This window comes from Xiphophorus maculatus, chromosome 6 (genome assembly GCF_002775205.1).
Source record: "Xiphophorus maculatus strain JP 163 A chromosome 6, X_maculatus-5.0-male, whole genome shotgun sequence".
Classification (NCBI taxonomy): Eukaryota; Metazoa; Chordata; class Actinopteri; order Cyprinodontiformes; family Poeciliidae; genus Xiphophorus; species Xiphophorus maculatus.
The window spans coordinates 22,504,901-22,531,069 of NC_036448.1; the positions used below are offsets into that span (position 1 = coordinate 22,504,901).

Consider the following 26,169-nt stretch of genomic DNA (forward strand, 5'->3'; position numbering starts at 1 on the left):
CCTTTAATAAAATTCATTATTTACCGTTTTTTGTAAATTATCAGGACTACACCCTCATGTTATCCACTTTTTAATTTAATTTATTTCCTTATTTTAAATTTTATTTGTATTCTACTTTATCATTTTGTTTCTGTTTCTACGAGAACAAATACTTTATTTCTTTTCTTCAGTAACTCTGGAAATTACTTTTCCTTCCACAGTTTTGCTTGAGTTACCCAAGATAATTACTGAAGAAATCCCTGGTAGTGGTTTTCCCAATATCAAAATAACATTGATTAGGGCTCTCTGGTGTAATTTCTGCTCATGATCCATTTCCTTTATTATCCTCTCAATTTATGGCCGAAGCAGATGACTTGAATGTCATCCAAATGCTCCTGCATTAATATATTGTTGCCCATTTTGCTCTGCAGAGGAGAGGGAAATTTACTAACCTGAGCGTACAGTTGGACAGTCTGGATTATCAGATGCCCTTCCAGGAGAAAAGGTTAATTTCCCCAAATACACCTAATAACTCCAAGCCCTGCATAAGCTCAGTTCATTTGGGAAATGGTGATTAAGACATTAGCATACGAAGAGACGAATGACCTCAAAGATCCCTGCGGGATAAAAGCCGTCAAAAGTGGCTGTGGTATCGACCGAGAGATAAAATACGGATTGGGAATACATTTTTAACTTGTTGCTACCCGAGTTAATTGCTGAGATAAGTGATTAAGTTGGCCAAATATTGCTCTCTGTCTGATCCTGGCATGGGATGAACTGTTGAATTATTTGTGTCATGTAAAAATTACAACATATTTGACTTTGCAAAGTCAAAATAAAGTAATGGATTCCCTTTATCTGTGCACTCGCATCCATCTTGTGCTTCCGTAGCTGTCGGTTCCTCTGGTGACTCACTGAAGCCTTTCAAAATGATTAAACAGTTTATTCTGAGATAAACAAAACAGTTCAGGGAGTTTTTTTGGGCTCCCGTCACACAATTTAGTCTCCACAACCTCCACAGGCATAACTGTGGGTAAGCCGTATGTGAAATAGAAACAGGATAAGCTAGCCCTAAACCCTAAGTTCAAACTATTCATTTAATAAAACAAACATAACTAAATATTTATCAAAAATGAAAGCCATCTTCTTTTTGAAGACTTAATTCAACATTTGTAAAAAGTGTTTTGTTGTTGAAACCACTTGCTGGATTCTTATTGATTATGCAGGAGGCTCTACTTCTGCTTTTCAACCATGTACAGTTTTGTATAATTGCGCATCTGTATAATTGCAGCCATTTTCATGTAAACATTGAACTGGAGGCGTGGCCAGCAGCTGCGTATTTGCATTTAAAGTGACAAGAGGTCCTGAAACAGCTCATTCTGAACGGAGCAGAATAAAATCTCATTATCGAAGAATTATTTTTATTTTTTTTCCTGACAGTGTTATTAACGTCTTTTGTGTAGCCCGTAGCTCTCACCTAAATTGTTCAAGGAAGCATAACCTTTAAAATTATGGCTCCAGATTTTTTCAGATATTCATCTGCTATTTTTCCAAACATCAGCAGATCTGAGCCATCCTCAGATCCTTTCAGCTGATCTGAGCCATGATTGCATAACTGGAGGTCACATTTCTTCCACTTGACTTACCTGCTCAGGTAATGTGTGGCTGGTGCCGTATCCATAGCAACCATCAACCCCAACCCGGCTGATCCCTCCTCGGACGAGCGTATTAGCATGCATGAACAAAGTCCGGGGCTCGTCCCTGATTGGCCGTGCCGGCTCCTGGCATGGGCTCATGGCTGCAGGAGCCCCAGCTGGCCGCGCGCTGCCCTGCCATCAAGCTCGCGCCTGCTGTATTCCACATGACTGGCCTTGTCCTCGAGCGCTCAGCTTACACGCTCCTGTGTAGTGAATGTCGGTGCCAGCGCGTCTCACTGAAGCACATGAACCCATGGCTGCCTTTCTATGACTGCTACCAAAACGCCGCAGCAGCAGCAGCAGCAGCAGCAGCAGCAGCTGAACCTCAGAAAATGGTGAACCTGACATGATCTCTGCTTGTTCTCTTCATTGTTTCTTTCATTGTTTTCCCTTTTCGCAGCAAAAAGCTACGTTTGGCAACCCGTCACCTGTCACATTTGCCCTCTCGTTTGATTCTCCGCCGCCTCTGTCCCAGCCCTCTGGCCCAGATAAAAAGAAACCTCTTCTAAGGTGTTTGGTGAGGCATTACAAAACAGTTGCCATGGATACCCAGTGTGAACAGGCTCCACATACAATCAGCAGGATGGGAAATGACAGATGCAATATTTCACATTTCAGAAATTCCTCTTCCTCTCATCTGCAAACAGGCTGCTGTGTTCAGAGATGGAGCCCATGAAAACAGGTCAGCTGCGTTTCTTCTGTGGTTTCATTTAGGCAGCTGGAGTTCTGGGTTGGGGGGCATATTTGCTCCAAAGAGGTGGGCTGAAGGATGTTTTCCACCTCCTTTGGTTGTTGTTGTATCCCCCCAAAAGAGATGACCTATATTATCTGGGATGGGAGATCAAAGAAGGCTTGCTCACTGATCCCATGAAGCTTGCGTCTTACAAGCCCCCCCTCCTGAATTAGTCCTGATTGCACAACAGCTCCTCTGCAAAATGTGGCCATGAGGCTGAAACAGGGCGAAAACAGTTTCCGCTGCAGCTGCTCGTCTTACAAGATTCATCATCCAGCAGTTCAGGAGAGCTGAGGCTTTTGATGTCTAGTGTTATAAATCTTTTCTTAAGGTTTTGTCCCAACCTGGTCTCTGTAGCGAAGCAAACAAGCCTTAGGTGTGAACTTTCACCTTCTTTAGGACCATAGATTTAGTTAAAGCAAACGCCACTGGTGGCTCTGTCGCATTCATTGGGAAGTTTAATGAAATTCATTTTGTTCACGCAATTTGAAACAAGAATTTAAATTATTCAAAGTAAAATAAGTAGTTATTTTAATTTGATATTGTAAGTAAAACTAATTGAGAAATGTTTGATCTTTGACTAGTTTTTTCTTGCATATTGTGAAATAACTCACAATTCAAGATTATTGAATTTAAAAAAACAATGTTTAGACAACTTGTCTCTTGTTATCAACTCAACTTTATGAACTTTAATTTCAACTTTAATTTCTGAGTTAAAACCAATACTTGTTGACTTAAATTGCATTTTTAAGGCAGCAGGTGGACTTTCATTGTCAAGTTAAACCACCTTCAAATGTTTTACAGTGTGCTAACCCATCCAGGACTCTTTTTTTTTTAAGCTAAACCTCCCTCCATCACGTAGCAGTTCATTTTTCACCAGATAAACATGTAATTATGTGAATCTTTCTGTCTCCAAAGTTTTTTCCTACCTAAAAGAAAAGTTTTGTATTTTTTTTAAACTATAAAAACAAATCACCTACTTTACTCATAATTCCCCATTTGTGCTACAAGCCCCATGATATGTGAGCCAAATCTGGCCTCTATTTGTGTTTGTGTCCTCACTCCTCCATTTATCATCCATTTATACTGGAGGGAATGGAACAAGGTCACGATGGGGGGCTGGCTACCTGCAGGGACCAGGTATTTACCCACTCCTCTCCTCTACCACCTCCCTGATCTTTTCTCCTCCATAACTCAACTCCAGACGCTCCTCTCTCTGCCGCAAGCCTTTGCGACGCTCCACAAGTTGTCAGAGACGCATGGCTGCTGAACTTAGCAGCGGATGGACCAGAAAAATGCCCATATGTCTCCATGGCCTGCATCAGTCGCAGCTTCGTCACGCTTCTCATTAGCCTCCACCAGAACCAGCAGACGGACCCAAAGGCTCGTTCATCAAAAGAGTGCCGTCTCCCAGCAGAACCCAGCCAGACAGTAACTGTTGCTCTGGAAAGTTTTTACTGTGATTTATGTTGGTTGTGCCTTTGAGATACCGAAGCAGTTTTCAGATGAAGTTCAAAAGATGAATATTTTTGATTGTTTTTGTGTGTGTGGGTGTGGGTGGGTGTGTGTGTGTGTGTGTGTGCGTGTGTGTGTGTGTGTGTGTGGGTGTGTGTGTGTGTGTAGTTCAGTACAAAAGAACTTCAATCTTTTAAAGTCAAAGACTGATTTTGTCCCACAACATCCACAAAATGTTAGTTCTCTTATAGGGCTGGACAATATATGTCACTATCAATAATAATAGATAAATTGAACAGAATTTCCAACAACTTTACTCCAAACAAAACTTATTTTATCGAGATTAACTTATCTCAAAAATTATCTGGAAAAAAATAATTGGGAGGATAGAGTACCAAAAAATTATACTCAAGTACAAGTAAAAAAGTGTTTGGTAAAAAGTCTATTCAAGTACTGAGTAACTGATCAAAACATCAATGATTTAATTCTTAAAAATTACACAAATGGACCAAAATATAAGGTTACATGGGAATACGGTATTTTAAAGACCAAAATGCAAATAATTCATATACGGTAAATAACATGATTGCAAAAAACTCAAAAGAAAAATTTTCCAAATCAGTTTCTTTCAACAAAAAAACTAAAGAAATTTAAAAAAAATGAAAGGTGTGTGTCTGTGTCTGGTGAATTTTTGGTTTGTTTTTTATTCATGAATGAAACACTGCAGTGTTTAGAGAATCCAGATATGTTACTCAAGTAAGAGTAGAAATATGTCATAATAAAATTACTCAAGCAAAAATTAAGAAGTAAAAATACTCCTAAAATTATTTTTCCCAAATAATTACTCACGTAAATGTAACTGGCTACTACCCAACTCTGAATGTGGAAAACGTCAGCGCTCGGCTTCCTCCATTACCCTGTAATTCTGTGTCCAGGTGTGTGCTTTCCCTGGAGAAAATCCTGATTTCTTTTATACTTTCTTTCTTAGAAAGACTGTATGATGGCAGCTGGATCCATCAGGTAGTGATTGTGATTCTAAGCAGACAAAAGACAGATCCCCTCTCCACTTTCAGCCTAATTGATGAGCCATTATCTCTCCCAGTGACTGAAGCTTCATCTCTGACGCAATCGGAAGGGAGCCAGAGCTTTTGGCTTTTCATCTGCGGAGCCCTCTGATTCCTGCACCAACTTAAGATGACGACTTCTCCTGCAGGAAGTTGATCTCTCGCTGAGGCCCTGTCTCAAGTTTCCAATTAGCTCACACGAAGCCCCTGCAGCTTCTGAAAAAGCTTTGGCTGGACTAACATTCTTCCTAAGCATCTTTTTACCCACACAACCGAATTAGAGGACAAATTGAATGTCTTCCTCAGTAATAAAGGCGGCCGGGTTTTGGCTGGAGAATCACAGGAGCTATTTTTGACGCTGCATGTATGTGAGCCTGACTCTGCTGAGATCTCCCGGATGTGAGAGCGATGATCTGTTTTATTTCGATGAGCATCAGAAAGCCGTTGCTGGAGCGAGCACATTATTCACAGCAGGCCGGACGACGGAGCGGCATCTTAAATAACCGTGACAGACATGATGTGATCACCAAGGACTAAACTGAATTATTGAGTCACTACTGCCGCAAGAATGGGAGTGTCCCTCCTGAAAGCAGAGATGAACTTCCAGAAGGCTGTGGCATAATCAAAGCACAGTTTTTCTTCTCTCTCTTCCCCCTCTTTCTCACATTATATTTTTAATTCTTCCATTGCAGTGAACCTCCTCTAATTTATCACTGCGCTCTAAATGAGTTTAATTATCTGGGGACGTCTTGATAAGATGTGATTTAGTGCATGAGGGTAAAGTTGCAAGGCAAGTTAGAATGAACCTTTTCAGTTTCTCCAAGAGTGTGCAATGTAGGACACCCATTCCTCCCGAAACTGTTCAATACCAATAACCTTAATGTGCCCCTGCCTTGGCATTAATATTGCAAAGTTTTACCCAGTTTTTTGGCTCAAAGCACCATCAATAAGTCTCCTTTATGGCAGCTGATATTTCAGAAGATGGAGAACTTCCTCCCAACTCTCTCTTTTTGTCACTTGCTAAAGGATTAGGGCCACTGGAAAGGACAAGTATTGTGATTTTAATCTCAGATTTCTACGATGGTGTTTTAGGGCTATTGTAGATAGAAAAAGGGTAGTAATCTTCATCCAAAAGTTCAGAAAGTTTGAGATTAATCTAAAAACATTCTAAAAAAAAAAAAGAAAAAGAACATTTCTGCTCTCCAAAAGTTTGTGTGAAAAAACAGAAATTTTGAGGTTCATCTCAGTAGTTTTGTAGAAAAAATAGTAGCTTGAGTTCAAAAGTTGAACGTTTCAGAGAGAATCTCAGAAATGTTGTAGTTTGTGGGAAAATGTGGAAATTTGAGTTTCAAAAGTAAAACATTACCTTTATTTCTAGAAAATTTCTGAGATCAATCTCAACATTTCTGTCTTAGTACATTTTCGACTTTTCAAATTCAGAAAATTTCTAAAAAAAAAGTTGAAAATTTCTGAGATTAGTCTAATTTTTTCTAGTAAATCTTCAACTTTTGGACCTCTGAAATTTTTCTGAGTTTCTGGCAAATATTCACTCCTGTTTTTCTATCCAAAATAGCCCTAATACACTGTTGTATAAATCTTTTTCTCATAACTCTAAATCTGTTTCAATTTATGTCAAAATCCAAATAAATAACCAAACATTATTTATATTTTTAGCATATAAAAATAATAGCATAGCTATTCCTTGTTGTAGTACTTGGTAAATTTGACTTTGGTACATAATTACAACAAAAATACTCTGTAGTTAATAGAGTTCTCCAATCCAAAGGAATGTGTAACCGAGTAGGGTCATTTAAATTTTTTTAACTAAATTTGCATGTATATTTATGCATTAAAAACAACAGATTATACACCTCCAATGATCCGCATGAAGGAGTATTTTCTCAGGCTCATTATATATCTCCTCAGATACTTTATGTAAATAAAATCCACTGCCTTTCGTGCTTTGATATCCTAGAAGCACACGTTTCGGTGCATTTGTTTGAAGTAAACGGGGGTTTTAAGTCTTTGTCAGAAGCCCAGATTTGTGCGTGTGTCTCTGTGTTTTCCTAAACTGCACAAGCTTACTGAAAGCTGACCTTTATTGTACTGGTTAACATCAGGGATTAAAGACGGCTCTTTAAAACCCCTCTGGATTATTTCCAGTCTCACTGTATGCTTTGAATCCCTGACTGTGGGTTGTGCAGGCTGGAGTTTTTCTCTTCTCCTTCCACTAATTTATGGCGTAAACAAAACACATTTGTGGGTCATAAAATTCTCTGTGAAGTCTCTGGAGCATCAGCTCTGAGCTTTGTTATGCACACTTCCCCAGCCCAGTGCATGGCTGCTTTTTTTTCTTCTTCTTCTCTTTCACTAAGTGAAACCCATCTGGACTCTATCATATTTCATTCGGTGAGGCAGGGCAGAGCATTCAAACAATTACGTCCATGTAACCCATGTGGAAACGGTAAAGAAAGAGGAAGAAGCACTAAACATGAGTTGATTAATGTGGTGTGTTTAGATTTGCTCGGTTTCTCTGGGTCCAATTTGGAGCCCAGAGCATGGCAATTTAATACCTGCATTGTCTGTTATACATCCTTCAGAGGAATGCATATGCAAATATTGCCCTTGCTTTGCAATTTATCAAAAATAATTCCCAAGATGTTCTGCAGAAGCAATAGACTGCATCGTCTGCACTCTGAAAGATTTTTAGGTGCACTTTGTGTATTTATAGATTGTATTCTCCATTCCAAAGCAATCTTTGTGTTATAGGAGGTTTAAGGCTTGTTACTTTATTTTAGCTTGTCTTGAAACTGTATCTATTTTCTTTGTTCCCTATTTGTTTTAGAAGTAGTACTTTCCTCTTGCTAAATGTGTCCATGGGTTAAAAATCTTAACATAGACTGCAAATGTATTCAGTCCTGTTTTGAACTTGTAGCATTGAAGTTTTTTGCTATTATAAATCTACTCAGTTCGTTGAATGTAATCTTTTTAAAAAAAAATCAAGCCAAAGACTTCAGTTTTCTTTTACTATTGGATACTGGAAACCTTCTCAGTCCTCTGCAGCAAAATTTTATTATAGCTGATGATAGTCTAAATTTGAAACTGAATTTTTGATTTTAGTTAAAGTTTGAGAAATGATTGTAGATTTTGGACTATTCTGGATTCTCATGAAAGAAACAATTTATTTTTGTCTTAAGTCATGTTAGCGAATTTTTTTTTGCTATATATAGTTTGAGCTTTGGATGTATTAATAGTAACATTGAATATATTTACTGACATCAAATAAATCTACCTCATTCAAAAAGATACACTCCTGTTTTATGTGATTGAAGTGAAGATGTGGAAAGTTGTCATTTTTATTCTTGATAAATAGAATTTGACTTAAATGCCGTCACAACCCAGATTTAGATCCCGGACGAGCCCCCAATTTATCATGACCAGCCAATTGGTCATGCCAAAGCAATCCACTGAGATATATTTAAAGACAATAAACTACAATTTATTTACTAAATTAAGAAATGTGTCTTTAGTTGCCTCAGAATGTAAGCAGGAACCAGTTTTAAAAATCAAGTCCTGAGATTCTGGATGAAGAGTGAACAGCTCAAGATCGAGAGTGAAATTTCCAAAGTAGACCAACTAGAGAAGTCTCTGTTGGTCCATTTTCCCCCCAACAAGTCCGAAGTGAGTGCAGACATCTGCAAATCTAATGTGAGAAAAAATACAATATTTTACTAATTCTTTCCGTTTTTATAAGATTTTAATTGAAGTAGATGGAATTGTGGAGCAGAAATTATACACTTCTATCCGACTCTAGTGGTGAATTAGGTCTTTAATTATCCCTGGAGCAGGTAGCATACAGTATGATAACACTTCTCATTTTTCACCTCCTCTAATAATCACCACCAATAGAAACGCGCCTGGCCCGCCCCTATTGGCTCTATTGTGAATCCGCGTTGAGCTGGAAAAAGCCCCACTCTTCCTCCAGCCTTGGCACCGGAGCGCGGCGCACTACGACCGAACACAGCCGAACCAGGAGCGCGCCATGAAGACCCGAGATTATCCACACTCTTTCTGGTAAGAAATGATATTTCACCGATTTTAACACCTTTTTCTTTTTAAAACCACCATTTCTTTCTTAGGCGGTTTTGCATCCATATGATCCCCCAGTGCGCCTGTTTAACACAAGAGTCTTTTGATTGGCTTGACATGAGAGATGGGTTTAGTTGGAGAATATTCTGGATAAATCAGACTTTTAATTACCAGTGGGCTTGTTTCTCCTTTACTTTTATTCCAGGGACTAAAATTGGAGCATTTATTTGCGTAGTTGATGGGTGTATTTCTGTTTTTCCGTGCATCAGATGTGAGGCGCACATAGAAAATGTATTTTTAACAAGTTGGAGAACAAAAGCAGGGAGGGAATCCATCATGAGGAGCCGTATTGTGACCACACAGCGCTGAGGTTTGTGAGCGCATGGGTTTCGTCAGGCCGTGACAGAGGTGTACGGATGTTTGTCATTTATCTTCACCTTGCGAGCCCCCCTCCGACCGCCGTTCCCCTCCCCCAGCCAACTCGGTGTCGGCTCTGGACATTTTCAGGGGCCACCTCCAGCTTCCACGGCGGCTCGTGTTTTCTTCGCAGGATTTGCTCCCAACAGAAGGGAAACAGATGCGCCGTAATATCAACAGACGGTTACTCATGCAACATTGCGCAAAAATGTAAGAAAGAGGGGGGGAAAAAATATGCGCCCCCGCAGATTGGACAGACTGAGCGTTTTTATCAGCCTACTCCATCCTGCCAGACGAGCTGTTTGCCGTGGCAGCCAAACCAAACCGAGGAACCATCAGCTTCCTGTTCAGCACCGCAGACAGAGACACAATCCGACTTGTTCACACCCACCTCTGGTCCACGTTGCTCCGATGCCCTTCTCTCTCCAAGCGGAGACTCTGGTCCGCCCACGCCCCTGTCGGTGTTAGTGCAGCCTCACTTGCTCTCGCCCGGGAGGCATTTGAGTGCATGTTGGTCGTGAAGCAAAGAGAAGATCGCCATAAACCTGCTGATGAGATCCGGAGCGCTGTTTGCTCAGCAGGTGAGCAGAACTCGGTGATCCACATCCTGGAGAAATTACCTCAATCTTTTTATTTTTTCAGAGAATATTTCAAAACCTTTGTAGTTTATTTTAAAATTGGAGAAGGGGGTGAGGGGGGTAGCAACTGTAAAACTTTAGTCACAAAACAGCGTGTGTCAACTTTTCTGTTCTAAATATCAGGAGGAGGTCTTAACGTCACGAGTGGATCACCGAAGTGGATCAGTAATCCACATTTTAAAACTGTCGAAATATTTCTTCCCAGTGAGTATTTTTAATTATACTAGCTTAATTTGGTACTTTCCAGAAAATAGAATTATTTCAACTTCTAACACATTTATTGGAAGTTTATACATTTAGACCTCCCGACGAATTTAAACAAATGTTTACCCTAAATTAGTCTGACAATTTCCTCCCGACGCAATTCGCTCGATTCTCAAATGCCTTCAGTTCCCCGTCTGCACTTTCTCCCATTGAAGTGGATTTCTACTCGGTATTTCAACGGGGCCAATCAGCAAATAGAAGGAGAAATTGTTAACAATCATGTCAATTTTTCTGCGCAGTTTTAGAGTAGTTTGCCTGTGGAGGAAGCAAACAAAGCAGCTCAGTCCTTGTTGGACACACTTTCAAATATTGAATTAACATTAACAGCCATCTCATTGGGCTCCGTGTTACACGTGAACATGTAACATGTTGCAAAGTTGCATGTTGAATGGCTCATTTGTGCGTTTCATGGTGCATTCAGAGTTTTCCTTGAAGGTAACGCACATCGGTGATGTCAGACAGGACAAAAAAATTATTATTTTCTATGAAACAAAGCAAACCAGCTGTATCTGGTTGATGGCCAAAGCTACAAAGAAACATTTTTTTTAAACCTGTTCAGCATCATCAATGCTACTGAATAAAACACAAATCTAATTTGAAATTTAAGCTTAGACCACCTTTAGACCAGAAATTTTTGCAACAAAACATTATCGGCTTAAATTCTGGCTATCAGGACAATTATTTTTGACTCATGTCTACAAAAGATTTACGTTTAGCTTCTACGTTAAAATCAGGTTTATTGCTTTTGGGATGTCTAATCTAAAATTGCAGAGAAATTCTGCTGCTGCTGTTGTAAGAGTGAATCATATATGATTGGAAATTCAATTGATTGTTCAGACATACTCCAAATATTGTTTTTGTGTCAGAAAAGAAAGTTTTAATTTTAGTTGCTAATAAGTTATGTGTCACACTTTTATTAATTTTATTTTTTCTGACTCTAACACTTGATGAAAGTTTAGTTTTGAGTTGTTGCCCCTTAAAAAATAGCTTGAACAAAAGCTTTTTGAGAAAACAAATATTGGAACAATTATTTAAATCAAACTTCAACCAGCATGGCCAAAATGGGAATACTGGACTTAACTTTATTAATTATTCTTTAATGATCTCAACGTTTGCTACAAAATTCACGTCTCCATCAATGCAACACAGTGAGCTTTCTGTCCAGCTTTGTCATTAATCATAAATATAAAAACAAAACCGTAAAAAGAATACATTACGTAACTGGGCTGGTGCGTAAACAAGCGAGTAATAGTTTCTATTTTTCTTGGTGATGTACCGATCGTGAAGGGCGCTGTCATCTCGAAGTGCAGCTGTGCTGGTTGATGGATCTGAAAGCAGGAAGGAGAGAGTCAGCGGGGGAGATTTGGTGGGAGAGAGGAGAGTCAGGAGTGAGGTGGAGAGAACATGCCTGCTGGCTTCCTGTCTGGACACATTACACTGTCGCATCCTGATACCGCACTTCTTATTCCCTCCTGTCAGCCTAGGTGGTTATCATCGTGCTTTTTCCTACATCTCTGTATTTTTAGACATACACTGTAGACTTGAATTGCACCTATACTTTTCCAGGGGTCATTGTGAGGAAGCAGCATATTTTCTACTTGTTGCACAATCCCTGATGCAGGACATGATAAAACTGCACATTGCACTTTATAGGGGGAAAAGAAGCTATTTTTGTCAATTTCACATCTTTTTTTATTTTTTTGTATTTTTTTATATAGAGTAAGCAATGTTGTTCTATTCTTTCTCCTGAGATTTACTATGATTACAGTTGAGGAGATGGTCATGGATAGAGGATTAAGTTGATGTTTCTGTATTTGCGCTGCAGCTGTTGTAGGTTGGACTGAGTCAGCAGCTATTTTTTGTAGTTTCCAAATGTAACACACTTGATCTGCTGAGTACTTTACACACCTCAGTTTTAGAAAAGCGTCATTTTTTATACAGTCAGTCTAAAAATTATCCTGAAGATTTGGAGTTTTTGACTCCAAAACTTAAGTTTTTAGGGGGTTGGAGATGCTAAAATGCTGAAATCTAGTGAATTTAAGTGTCTACTTTTACCAATAAAAGGAATAAATATTCCTTTACTGACTCAAGGATGAATTATGAATTATGTTTCAGATCTCAGTATCAGCAATCTTACTCAAAATGAGCTAAGAAATGTTATTAAAATATGAAGTAACAATAATTTCTTTTATGACTAATCAGGAATTTTGTTGTGAGCAAAACTATACAGTAATGAAATGAAATGGGTTTTGTGTTACTGGTCAACTGTTTTACATTATTTACCTAATAAAAAAGTGGTCAGTTGGGCCAATTTATTATTAATAAGTTGATTATTTGTTTGCTGGTTATTTAAAACTGCTACAAAGTCTATCTCATGTAATGCATGATGGGGCGTTTTAATAATTATGGAAGAATTGCACATGTTTTACATGATCAGCTCCTTTTTAACTTTTCAATACTTCTTTAAAATTTGACTCACTTTAAACGGTTTCTGTCAAAAAACTTGTTCCTTATTTGTCCTGCGCTGCGTGTCTCTTGCTTTGCAGAATAACTCAGTAGCAGGGTGATGTGTACTAAGCCGACATGTGACAATGTTCACCATAATGGATGCTGACACTGCAATGCTGGGATCTTAATCTAGATGCTATCCGTCTATCAAAACTGAATTGCTACAACAAGATTTAAGATCTGTTTGGCGTTGAAAATAAGATTTTTGTCTACAAAATACAAAAGTAAGGTGATGCTGATTTTCATGTAATGTTTTCATTATTTTTATTTTTTTTTTGGAAAAAAAAATTAAGCAGCAGCTGCTCTGTTGCATAACTGCTAAACAACACAAGAGAACTGCTGGTAAAATAGCTGCCAGAGTTCTTCACTGTGTTGTTTTAAAGGTTTGAATGGGGCTCTGGGCCACTTTGCCCATTTGGCAACTTATTCCCTCATTACATGCTTACACATTGTTGTTTTATCTCAACCTACTTCTATTTCCTAACAGTAAATGGACCGTTTTGCCCCAAATACCTAATTGTTGCACATTAGTTACCTCTTGATGCAGAATTTTGATGGATTTGTGAAGGGACTTTTTTTTGTGAATTGGAAGGAAATCATACGTGGTACTAATTTCATTTTGGTATAGATTTATACATATTCCTCTTGTATCACTACTTTGTATCACTACCTATCTTTTGCTGCAGTTACATCTGCAGATCTTGTAAGGTATGTCGCCACTGACTTGCAAACCTTGAGACTGAAATTTTACTTATTTGTTGTTGCAAAAGCTCAAGCTTTGTCTAATTGGAAGGAAAGTATTTTTGTGATCTAAACGAGGCCTTCATACATCTAGTTGTATGTTTAAGATTGACGCCTGCTGAAAGGTGAACCTATTCCTCAATCTCAAATCTGGTCTTATTCCAGGTCTGTCCTGCATTTAGTTCCTCTCATCAACAAATCAATCAGCTGCTTTATCCCTTCTGGAGAAAAACATCCCTACTTCATGATCATCCTAATTAGAAACGTTGACGTTTTAATGGGATCAAAATGTGAGAGACACTACAATAAAAATGCACAGATTTCACAATTATTTTCATGTGATCATACAGCCATCTTTAATAAATTAGAATAAATATCCCAATGAATCATTTGTCAGATTAAAAGTACTTTCTGAAGTAGCTGTAAGTGGAAAATCAGTCATCATTTAACCTTTATGATGCCTTTCACTTGGTGATAAAGTTTTTAAAATAAATGAGCTTTTCAATAATGTTCTAATTTATTGAATCGGTCTGTACATGGTGTTCTAAGGAACCTATTTCCATTGATTGTGGTTCTGAGGCAGCTTTTTCTTATGAAATATGACAGATTATTTGTGATTGCATTTAAGAGCCGGTGTGGTATTTATAAAAAGAAAATGTCAAATGATGACATGCTGGAGTCAGGTCACAGGGTTCTGTCTCTGTCTATGGGTTTGTCTGACTCAGACTAGTTCTGTTAGATATCGATTCCCCTGCGCTATCTCACCGCATACATTCAGAAAAATAAAGCGTGTTTGCTCTTTTTCTGTTGTAGCCATTAATAGATTCTCTACCTCATCCCTTAGGATGTTAATTAACAAAGCTACATAATTGGATTTTCAGGTTTATTTCCTTTTGTAAGCTTCATTTATAGTAAAATATAATAGTCTGAGTTTGAAACATATTTATATTCTTTTTAGTTTGATTTTGTGACTCTGCAAACCTTTAAGATTTCCATAGTTTCAGACAGGAAGTGATATTAATGGGAAGGTAAAAAAATGTGAATAAAGGAGCAACAGCAGAGCTACGCGGTTGTTTTACCGTTGGCCATCTCAAAGCATTAAAACAGTCGCCTCTCTTTATTTCATGATTTGATCAATCATGAAAAGTAAAATAATAAACAGAAAACTTCGATTCTATACTTTTAGTCTTTCCCACAGTTGGTTTGTTCATTTTCCACAACAATTACTTCTGGCTCGTTACTGATTTGGCTACTGTTGCAGAGTAATTGTGTTTGTGATTGTATTTTTTTTTTATGTTTTTCACTACAGCTGCAAGGCAAGTTTCATTACTTGGACTATAAAAAAGTTATACTGATTCTCCTTTCTCCTATCAAAATGCAATAAATTACCTGAAATTTTCAGATCCCCATTTCTAATTATGCCCCAGGTAGCCATTCTTATGGCTAATATCAAAAACTGCCACTGGAAAAAAGGGATGGATGGATGGATGGATGGATGGATGGATGGATGGATGGATGGATGGATGGATGGATGGATGGGTGGGTGGGTGGGTGGAAGGAAGGAAGGAAGGAAGGAAGGAAGGAAGGAAGGAAGGAAGGAAGGAAGGAAGGAAGGAAGGAAGGAAGAGGAAGGAAGGAAGGAAGGAAGGAAGGAAGGCGGAAGTGAGGAAAGGAAAGGACGGAACGGGGGGTTTTGGGGGTTTTGTTTCGAGGAGGGGAAGGAAGGAAGGAAGAAGGAAAGGAAGGATAAGGAAGGAACCGAAGAATGAGGAAAGAAGAGAAGAAGGAAGAAAGAAGAAGAAGAAAGACAGAAGAAGAAGAAACGATTCTGTGGTGGTGGTGAAAGAAAGGAAGGAAGAAGGAAGGACGGAAGAGGAAGGAAGGAAGGAGAAGGAAGGAAGGAAGGAAGGAAGGAAGGAAGGAAGGAAGGAAGGAAGGAAGGAAGGAAGGAAGGAGGAAGGAAGGAGGAAGGAAGGAAGGAAGGAAGGAAGGAAGGAAGGAAGGAAGGAAGGAATCTTTTGGACCAAGATACACATCTTGGTCAAAAACAGCCAATCAGAGCCAGGAGGAGGGTCTTAGCGCTGTCAATCAGGCTCACACTCTTCTCTCTGTTAGACTACAATGTCTTCCCAACAGTAGAATGTGTCATGAATGCTCAGGCTAGTTAGCATAGCCACCAATTGTGGTGAATAAACAGTTTTCTTGGAACCATTAATATGTTAAGCAGCAAGTATATGAAGATGACTGAGCACTAAGACTTTCCTCATGGCTCTGATTGGTTGTTTCTGACTGGGAGTGGTACATTTATGTGGGTCACAATAGTAGCTCAGGGAGGATGTGGAGAATTATCTATCTTGTACTTTACTGTCATGACAAACAGGTCTCTAAAATTTTAGAGGCAAACAACTAAAAATGTTGAAATGTTACTTTTTTGGAGTCTATAAAATTATTTACTCTCTTTGATATTAGCTGACTGTTCTGTTTTGTGTCCTCATAGACTGAGTGACGAGCCTACTGTCCAGTCGCCACCATGATTGCCACCGGTGGGCTGCTGCGCATGAACAGGCGGCAGGATTCCCTCCGCTCCAAAAACCGAGCCGAAAATAAGCGGAAACGGAAATCCAAGAAGAAGAAGAAGAACGATGTGGTGGTGGTGAAAGGAAAGCTCAATCTCTGCTCGCCGGCTGGTTTGGTGGCTGCCGTTGGCGTTGTAATTCTCATGGTTGGGATCTCCATGGCTGTTCTGGGTTACTGGCCCAGTCAGAATCAGCAGGAGTACCAGGAGCGCCGCAGAAACGGCGCCTTCCACAACAGCAAGATGAGCTACTCCAGAAGCACACCATCTAACTCGACCCATAACAAGCATTCCTCAAGGCAGACCAATGTGTCAAACCAGAGCCATTCCAACAGCAGCAACCCCAACCCCACTCCTCACTGTGGCATCCTCTGTGACTTCCTGGATAATTACCTTTACTCAGACAACCTGAAAGTTTTCGGACCATTGGTAATGGGAATCGGTATTTTCCTCTTCATCTGTGCCAATGCTGTCCTCCATGAAAACCGAGACAAGAAAACCAAAATCATTAACCTGAGAGATATCTACTCCACGGTAATTGATCTGCATAGCATACGCTCGAAGGAGTACTCACCTCTGAACGGTTTGGTGAACTACACTCAATCCAGAAGCGCCGAGGGTCCGTCTGTGTCATTCCCGGCGAGTGGGACACTCACACGCAGTTCCTGGCCTTCCACCGGACTCCAATTGAAGGGAGAGTTGGACACCAACGAGATGTTTAGACGCTCCTCACTGGCCAGCAGACCACGGAGTTTTTCCAGAGATGTGCAGAGCTTTACGGACACCGTCTACAGCATCTACAAAGACTACAGCAATAGTAGTGAGCAGGCCCCGCAGCCTCGGCAATGGGAGACAACCTCTATCGTCACGTCCTCTGTGAACGCTTTCACGCTGCCAGTGATCAAACTCAATAACTGCGAGGTGGAGGAGGCAGAGGGGCGCTCGGAGGAAGAGGTTATTATCGAGGCTGCGGCCGAGAACATTAAGGAGGAAGGACATGGCAGCAGCAACAGTCATTGTGTTGAGATGGATGCAGTGGTGACTGACCCCCCACCTCTTCATCAGAGCCAGGAGGACATGAGCACAGGGACAGGTAATCAACAGGGGGCACCGCAGTCTCGGCCTCATCCACATTGGACCCAGCTGTTTCCTCTGCAGCCTGTTTCCACGGCAATGGGCTCAAATACGTCGCTGAACTCCTTGGCGGATCAGCCGAGGCTCGCCCGGCGCTGCAGCCTGTCTGTGTCTGGGGGACGTCAAAGTGACAGAGTGAGGCGTTTCAGCTGCCCTCGACTGGAGCGTTCAAACAGCAAGGGCTACATCAAACTGACTGACCTCGGGGGCGAGTCCTTCGACGCCTCCGACACGCACACATCTTCTTCGGCGGATCGGGCAGCAGAAATAGATGCAACACCGGCGAGAGAGGAAGGAGCTCAGGGAGGGGACGATTCAGTGACACCCAGCACTTCAGCGACAGAACCCTAGGTGTTTCTTTTTCAGCTTACGAGCCTCCCTAATGTCTCTATGGTGTTGTTCTTTGATTTGTACTTTCTTCTGCAGTCAGTAATGAATATGTGATGGCTACAGAGGAAATGGAAATGAAAAACAAATACTTAACTGATAAGGACTATTGAAACACAGCCATGAACACTAGAGGGCAACACTCTTTATTAAAGGTGACCTATTATGCTTCCTTGAACAGGTAGGATAGGTCCATGGGCTATGGTACATTTTTGAACAAAATCCTTCTTAGATAATAAGATTTTAGTCTGCTCAGTTCAGACTATTTTTATCTTTTTCAGAATGAGCTGTTTTAGGGCCTCTTGTCACTTTAAATCCAAAATAGCCCTTCTCAAGCTCAACTTTACACTTGCGTGTGAAAATGGCTGCAAACAGATATATAATTATACAACCGTCTTTGAACATTATACAAACATATTTTCTGGATGGTAAGTCAAGAACAAAACACTTGTCTTTTCCAGCAAATGCAGCTGTAAAACCAGCTGACCAGGAGGTCCGGGTTGCTAGGTAACGGGGCTGGTCTCTGCTGGGGCTGCTAGGTAACCACACAGTGTCCGTTTGATTCAGGAGCATTTGGAAGCAATTAATTTTCCAGTCAACAAAAAACATTAGTTTATTGCCAAAAAACAGCTGGGTGTTTTTTTTAGTGCTTGGGCTCTTTTTTAGAATGAACTGAGACCCAAATGGAAGCATAAAAACATGCAAAATGTGAATTTTGCATAATAGGTCCTCTTTAAAACTACATCCACTTCTCAGTGTTCAAATGAAACTTTTCTATTTTTTCAATGTAGCAAGAGCAATATCACAGATTTTAAAGGAGCTTTAGAGAAGCTTTGTAAAAAATAATATGACAGAGCGAAAAAATAGTGAAGAAAATTCTATTTGAAGAGTCATTTAGGGCCGACATCGTAGCTTGTAAGATTACCAAATCTGTCTCCGATAACTGCTGTCCAACATGTTGTATTGTAGCATCAACATGTGCCACAGAAAACTGAAATAGTCTAGATTTGTTTCTCTGCATTGTTCTGTGAATTACATGTGAATTGGTGAATTGAACTAAATCTCAGGTAGACGTTTGGTTTAGCGTTGAGACCTTCATGACAAGGTCTTCCCTTTGTGCACACTTGTTTACATGAAACATACTTGGTTGAATAAATTTGAGTGTAACACCTCTGTTGGGTCCTTGTATGATATTAGAGTGAATACAACAAGTTCTTTGGTCTAATTCAATTAACTTTTAGCATGATTTTATGAAAGTGGGATCATATGGAATAGATCATATTTCAGCCATTTAAATCACCTAAAAATGTTGCTACTAGTTTGGACAAATGCCAAAAAAATTTATTTTCACTCTTGTATGAGACAGATCTCTCAGCTAGTGCTGCTACGCTAACTCATGTTAATATGCTAACTGTAGAGAATAAGTAGATTTGCACCTTTATAGTTTTCTAAAGTACAGCTATTACTTGTTTTGTAGTTCCTTGAACTGATGTTGCTATGCTAACTTATCTTGAGAGACTCACAAGGCTATAAACGGTGTCATATCTCATGTGTAGTAAACATAGCAACGAAAGCTAGCATCTTCCTATGCTAACTACACAGATTTTCATATAACAGCTTGTTTTTGTGGTTTTCACAACACATTGCTACTCCAAATATTTTGGTATGCTAACTGTTCTGTAGGCTACATGCTAAAATATGCTATTGCTGAGTCCACTTGGAGTCCCTTTAAATTAGCAACTCTTTGTTACTACAGGTGAGTTACACCTCCTACCATTTATTTACCAAAAACGTACATAATAAGTTTTATATTTACTGTCTTTACTGTTGTTTATATATAGTAGCCTTGTTTTGGGATTACTGTTACATAACTGGAACTTGTGGTTAATTGGCAACAGGCTTTTTAAAATGTATAAGTTGTATAAATAGAGCTGATTCATCAAGCACAGTGAAAATACAGTCATGATAGTACTTTCTGAGTAGAATAAGTAATATGTTTTTGTTGTCTTTAGCAGAAACAAACAGAGCAGCAAACTGTCTGCTGATTCAGATGGTTGGTAACCAAAGAAAATAAGAATGTCCTAATATATCAGTTGGCCACTGATGGCACTTCAGAGGATGTCTCTGTTCATTCAGCTCTGTTAATTGTTCAGCTGAATTATTTAAATAGTTTACAAGGCATTTAATATTAACAAATATTGGCATTTTTAAATTAAATTATGCAGTCTTTTTTTCTTTTTGATGTCAAATGTTCATAGTAGCATCTTTTTGTTTTGGTGCAATATATATTTCTGTTTGGATTTTTTTGAGAAGACCAAGAAAAGATGCCTAGAAAGAAAAAGAAACCTACTTTTACAGCTACTGTAAGACAGTTAGCTGGCAACAACTTAGTTCTATAAACGGATCATTCCTGAGGGATTGAATCTTTTTACAAGTTGAGAAAGGGTTCATATATGTTTTCTTTTATTATTTGTGTTTTTTTGTTTTGAGTCAGTTCTGTAGATCTCCACACTGGAGGTTACACAATGCTATTAAAACGCTCAGAAGGGCAGAAAATCTCATTGGAAGCTGAGGACTTGGCTAAAACCGTTGCTAAGTAGCTGTTATCATTGGGTTATAAACAACGGTAGTGCTGGAGAGGAAAATCAAAGAATGACCTAAGAAGGACATCTGAGAGCCATTGTCATTGAAGGTAGTGTTCTGAACTGCATCCAGAAATACAAGCAAAATTGAACCAAGGAAACGAAAACACATTTTGTTAAATCAAAAACCCTCTAATATGGTGGCTTTAAATAAAATGAGTGGACATATTTTTTCACTTGTAAAAAAAGTGAAGAGTGATTATGGATATGACTCATAAAATATTCCACAGAAACATCTATTAGAGCACAATTTGAGCAAATTATGCCACCATTCAGATTAAGAGTATTAGTTCTGAAATTGAACAAAAGTACCTAAACTTTTTCATATCATCACCTTTCTAAAATAATGGCCTAAGTCATGTTTTGCCAAAAGTGTTGTTTTTTTTTTGTTGCTTATTTCATTTTTTTGGGAGGGGCAGAAAAGTGTTGATTTTTTTATGTGTTTTTTTGTTTGTTGCTAAAATCACATTTGGCAGAAAAAAAAATACTTAGGCCATTAGTTTAAAGAGATGATAATATTTTACCACATAACCACAAACTTATTATACTTATTACTTACTTATAAAACTATTTTATCGGGATTTTTATGTGATAGACCAGCATAAAATCATACATAATTGTGAAGAGGTTAAAAGAATGATGGATTGTTTCCCAGATTTTCCAACAAATAAATCTAAATTGCAGGCAAGGGGAGCATTAATCAGAAGAAAGCTATAAATATAAATGTCTCCAGATTTTTACAGACAAAGCAAATGAGTGAAAATGGAACTTCTTGATAGACATACAAAAAATGCTCTACATGAAAACTGAAAAAATTTATAAAAATCTTTATTTTATTTGATCTTTCCAGAAATATGGAAAAAAATGACAGCTTGGTATCTAACCTAGAAATATAAAACACATAGTTTGAAGATATTAAACATTAAATTACTTATAAAAGTAATTGATTTCCTTCTGTTAAAAATATCCTGTGCAGATGTTGCATAAAAACATTCAAAAGAACTGCTTAACTATGATTTCTTATTGCCTTTAATTGAAAAAATTAAAGGCAAGAGAATTGAACATATTTACAAGGTACCAGCTTTACACCTTCTTTCCAAAAGTTTTGCAAAAATACAGCTAATAGTAAATGACAAAATATTCTTCAAATTAAAAAACGGTTTCTGTTATGTGTTTGAATTTCACTCATTTTAAATGTACAGTTGAATGACAATAAATTCTGCTTATCTACGTCTATGAAATAACTGTTACGGTGATGGAAACAGAACAGAAATTGAGGCTAAGTGAGATAAATATTCACAAGAAGCTTTCAAATATTCATCTTTAAGCTTATTTTAGTTTCCAAACTTAAAGTGTGGCTCCAGCCTGATGCGGCCCCCTAGTGGTCATGTGACATTCGGCTCTACATCAAGCACACTGCTGCTGCTGCCGGCCGCCAGCAGGGGGCACTGCGCGGAACATGACGTAAGAGTCCGTTGCTAACGTGGGTGTTTACAAGGTCCGGCGTTTCAAGCTCGAGGGGCGGGGTTAACTCACTCCTTCTTTGGGGGAGGTTTACCAAAACTGAGCGCTTACAGGTGTCCGGTCCTTTGCACCCGGACTCGGTCGAGCCCCACACCGGGATTCCCATTCCCTCCGGTCGGTGACGCCGCTGTGTGACAGCTGCTTGTTTAATGTCAGGGGGATTTCGCTTCTTTGCCCCTCTCAAGACTCAAGGTAAAGTGTTGAGTTCCGAGTTTCAGTTTCGCATAAACGGTTAAGACAGCGTTGTGGATCATAGTTATTAACATGTGGATTCGTCTTTGTCCTCCCGCTGCAAACCACCGGGCTTTCCCCACGCACCGTGACGGGGCTGCTGTTTTCCTGGTGCCACGGAATGTGAAACGGTGAGAGCAAGTGTCCATTCACAAATGTTTCACGCAAAACGTCACGCAATCCAGACATCAGTTAAAAACACGTTAATGTCTCTTGTCAGTCAGCACTAAGCATGTGTGAGGTAACCGTCACTTTTTATTCAACTTCTTATTTAGCATTTAATGACTCTAGATATATATATTTAAAAAAACAAACATTTGTTGTGGCAGCAATCAGAATCTGAAGAAGATAACTTAATTGATAATTAAAAGTATAAAATATGCTGACTGTGATAAAAAACCAAGCAAATCCCTGGACTATTAAAGTCCATGACACGTTGCAGGCTCCTTAAAAGTGCTGATTGTCACGTCCATTCGCCTTTATCAGCTGTTTTCTTCTCTAAGGAGGTTTCTTAACTCTTCTTTTTATAACTGCTGAGAAAGCACTTAACCTTGGCTTCATTGATACACACACACTGTCACCTGATTTAAATAAAAATCTGTGCTGGGCACATGCAGGCAGTTCGGAAATGGGAAGTTGTCACAGCGTGGGCTTCCTTTTTGAAGTTGACTAAGAATAGAAATGTAAATGGATCAGAGAAGGGAAGGTTCTTCATTTCGAAGGCCAGACCTTTTTAGAAAATCAGCCTAACTCACTTTGGGTATGCTCGGTCGCAGTGTGACCATTTCTCTTCTGTTATTCTTACAAACAAATTCGAATGAATACAAAATGCAGTTTTCAAATAATAATCTCAGTTATTAAATAAAAACAACTGTCCCTTTGTGAGAAAGTAACCACCCTTTAAATATAGGACCTGTCTGGCAACAGGAAGTAGACGAAAAGGGGCCCACTCACACTGGAAAAGTTTAGGAAGCAATTTTAATGGCTTTGGGACCCCAATAATTTTAAATTGTCTGTTTATGTTCAAAAAATGCCCCTTTGGGATGGTATTAAACAATTCTCAAAGAAGAGTGGGTGAAAATTACTACACTGTTATATAGAAGATTCTTCCAGTGAAGCCTAACAAGGTCAGTTCTAGGGCCTGGATAGTTTTGTTTCTCCCCAAATCAAATAAAATGATCATTTTAAAACATATTTTACTTAATTTCTCTGTCATTTCTGTTTAAAATAAAAATGTTGAAACATTAGTGTGACAAAACCAGAAGAAAAGTGGGCAAATCTCTAGCACTGTACTCTCGAAAGTATCTTTACTATCCTCTTTCAAAGAGTCTGAAGTTTCAGGCGGCTTGTTTGTTTCTCAGTCAAAAACAGTTTCACCAGGTCAACGAGGTTGAATCACGATAGAGAATGTGGAGAACCGGGGAGATAAACCTGGGCCAAAGTCCGTGAGACTTGAAATGTTGTCTGGTTGGTGGCAGCATGTGCAGTCTTGCCTGTTTGCATGGACCACTGGTAGCTGGTAGCATTTGTAGTCTTTGAGGAAATTGTGCATGTAAAGTCAGCTCCTTGTATGCTAGATTATAGATAGATTTATGCGGAGAACTCTGGACTTTACTCTGCCAGCTATCCAAAGTCCAATAAATGTACCAATGAGTCCACATGTGAGCAGGACAGACATTTGTCCTGAGGATTCACAGAAATAATAAATGTAATCTCTTCTCCTTGCCTGTGCTCGCTGCATTAATACCAGCTAAAAAATTCATAGCTGGAGATAACTGTCTGACGTCTTGGCTGTACCATAAACAAGACGCATGTTTGTTCCATCCAACTAATCAGGAGAATGTCTCGTCCTCAGTTCATGTCTCACTTGATGTTTTGTACAACCTTGAACTGGTAACTATAGATTGTGAATTACTGTGCAGAGTTCATGTGCAAAATGTTCCTTATGGAGATTCCCTGTGAGGGAGAGGAATGTTTGCTGGGTTAGATCTTTTTTGTTGTTGTTGTTTTTTACAGTTTGCATCAAGTCTTGGCACAGATGTAGGTCTAGACTTTGACTGGGCCATTGAAACCCATAAATACCTAGATCTAAACAATTCTATTGGTCCTCTGGTTGGATATTGTATGCTATTAAAGCATACTATTGTATAATGTGGTAAAAGTGTCTTGTTATGGGTGAAATCATCTGCCATTTGAAATAGTACTTCTTAAAAGTAATACTAAGGAATTATTGACTTAAAACAAGCTCCTATATCTTGCTGACAAGTTTCTTGGAAGTTAGATTTTGTCTTTTTTCAAGGGCACTAAGACATTTTTAGTAGGAACTAAACCAAAAACACTTGGTAAGATTTTCTGTTTTTGTAGTGCATCAGTCTATATTGATAATTATTGATTAGGTTTTTGTTTTAAATATCGGAAATTCTGCTGAACTAGTGACGTGACTTTTCCTCTTTTATTCACAATTTCCTCTTGAGCTGTTGTACTTCACTCCATGCCGTTGATTTTTATTTTTAAGCAGCTTCGTGGCAAAACCTTAAACTGCTGCTGCGTCAGTTACTCAGCAGGTTGTTGCTAGGTAACCAAAGAGTGAGTGAGTTGCTAGGTAACCAAAGAAAGAGTAAGTTAGTTGATGCCATCTGCCTTGCTTAGCTGGCTGTGAGGTTGAGCAGCTAATGCCTTTCCTCTGCTGTGCAGTTCTGCATCAGAGTTCAGTGAAATGAATTATCTATTGACATTGATCCTGTGTATATAGTTATTGATTTATTGCCTAGCTCTACCGTGTTAGTTCTCCTCTACATTTCTGTGAAGCACTGTAGTTTTTCTCTTATTACTTCTTGGTGGATTTAATAAGAGCTAGTGTCATAAAATGAGATTTTAGAACTATCTCTGCTGCGATATAAACAAGCAGATGTAGCAAAGTTAAAACACAGATGCTTAAACTATTTTTGGACTATAAAACCCCAAAGTTTCAGTTCCATTTTTTGAAAGCAAAGCCACACTCATCGTTTTTAGCAAGAAAACAATTGGATTGACTCTTTTAAAGATGTTTACGATGGAGTATTAGGGCCACGCTAATAATATAGAAATAATAAAACGCTACAAGAATAAAGTCATAAAATTACAAGAATAAAGTCGTACAAGAATGAAGTCGTGGTATTACTAGAATAGACATAATATTCTGACTTCATTCTCGTGATATTTTGAATTTATTCTTGTAATATTGACTTTATCCTTGAACAATTTTATTCTTGTACTTTTATTTTTTGATTGTTTTTCTTAGTATGGCCCTAATACTTCATTGTAGATTGGTGCTCTCTGAAAACAAAAAGTTACAAAATGTTGTCTTTTCTGCATATAGTCAGAGTTAAACTTATAGTAATGCTGCTCTGCAAACTAAAACTGAAAATATGCCATTTTGTAAGGTTATTCCTTGGCTGTAAATTATGTCATTCTTGCTTTTTTAACGTGAAAGATGTTGCGGGTGACCATGTTTCTGGTCCTGGTTTTTCCAAGCTGGGCCAATGCAACACAGGAAGGCTGTAATTATGGTTGAGCAGCCGGGAATTCCCCAATTCAGACTGAAAGGGGAATGAAGCATATATCTATAGGACCAACCAGGTAATAAAAAACATCGCAGTTTGAGCAGTTAAAGGCGTAGGTCTGCTGGAGATCGTCCTTTTAGCTCCTTTAATATTTTGTTAAACTGAAACATGCTTTTAGATTGGATGTTTTACTTTGGGTAAGACGATTTGCACTTCATGCACATTTAAAAAGGAAAACAAAAGCGTCTAATTTCATTGCAAGGAAGATTTGTCCACTTGTTTCTTAATATCTGCCTTGGAAATTGATGTAATTGCTGCAGCTTCAGGTTAGTTCCTGGTCAATGGATCAGACATTTTCCAGGAAAAGAGGCTCTTATTGCTGCTGCTGCTGCTCTTTAGGGGTGTGACTTACAGGACTGATTCACTAAATGCTGGCTGCAGAAAGCAAAGCATGCCAAATATAATCCAATTAGACTGAATCAAATGCATGTAGATACATACTGACCTTTTTAAATCCTGCTTAAATATCATTATGTTGACAGAAATTCT

The 26,169-nt window shown here is 38.8% G+C and overlaps 2 protein-coding genes across 8 annotated transcripts in view; both read left to right on the forward strand.

Annotated features, from left to right (window-relative positions):
• Nucleotides 1-8,903: 8,903 nt before the first annotated feature.
• Nucleotides 8,904-18,852, forward strand: tmem200c (transmembrane protein 200C). The gene is made up of 2 exons (XM_005801986.3): nt 8,904-9,002; nt 16,083-18,852. The coding sequence occupies exon 2, from the start codon at nt 16,116-16,118 to the stop codon at nt 17,643-17,645; it is 1,530 nt and encodes a 509-aa protein (XP_005802043.1). The 5' UTR covers nt 8,904-9,002; nt 16,083-16,115; the 3' UTR covers nt 17,646-18,852.
• Nucleotides 18,853-21,859: 3,007 nt separating this feature from the next.
• The window catches only part of epb41l3 (erythrocyte membrane protein band 4.1 like 3), a 64,993-nt gene continuing 60,683 nt past the window's right edge, over nt 21,860-26,169 (forward strand). For 3 of the 7 annotated variants that reach the window (XM_023335985.1, XM_023335986.1, XM_023335988.1), the window contains exon 1: nt 21,864-22,039. In XM_023335985.1, coding sequence (XP_023191753.1) covers nt 21,997-22,039 — 43 coding nt within the window. In that variant the 5' untranslated portion in view covers nt 21,864-21,996. Of the gene's footprint in view, nt 22,040-22,067; nt 22,210-26,169 lie in introns of those variants that run through there. The other 4 variants (XM_023335981.1, XM_023335984.1, XM_023335987.1 and 1 more) reach the window with 3 other exon arrangements.

Bases quoted from the DNA above. Each gene is read 5' to 3' on its own strand.
- tmem200c (XM_005801986.3), top strand. From the start codon at position 16,116: ATGATTGCCACCGGTGGGCTGCTGCGCATGAACAGGCGGCAGGATTCC.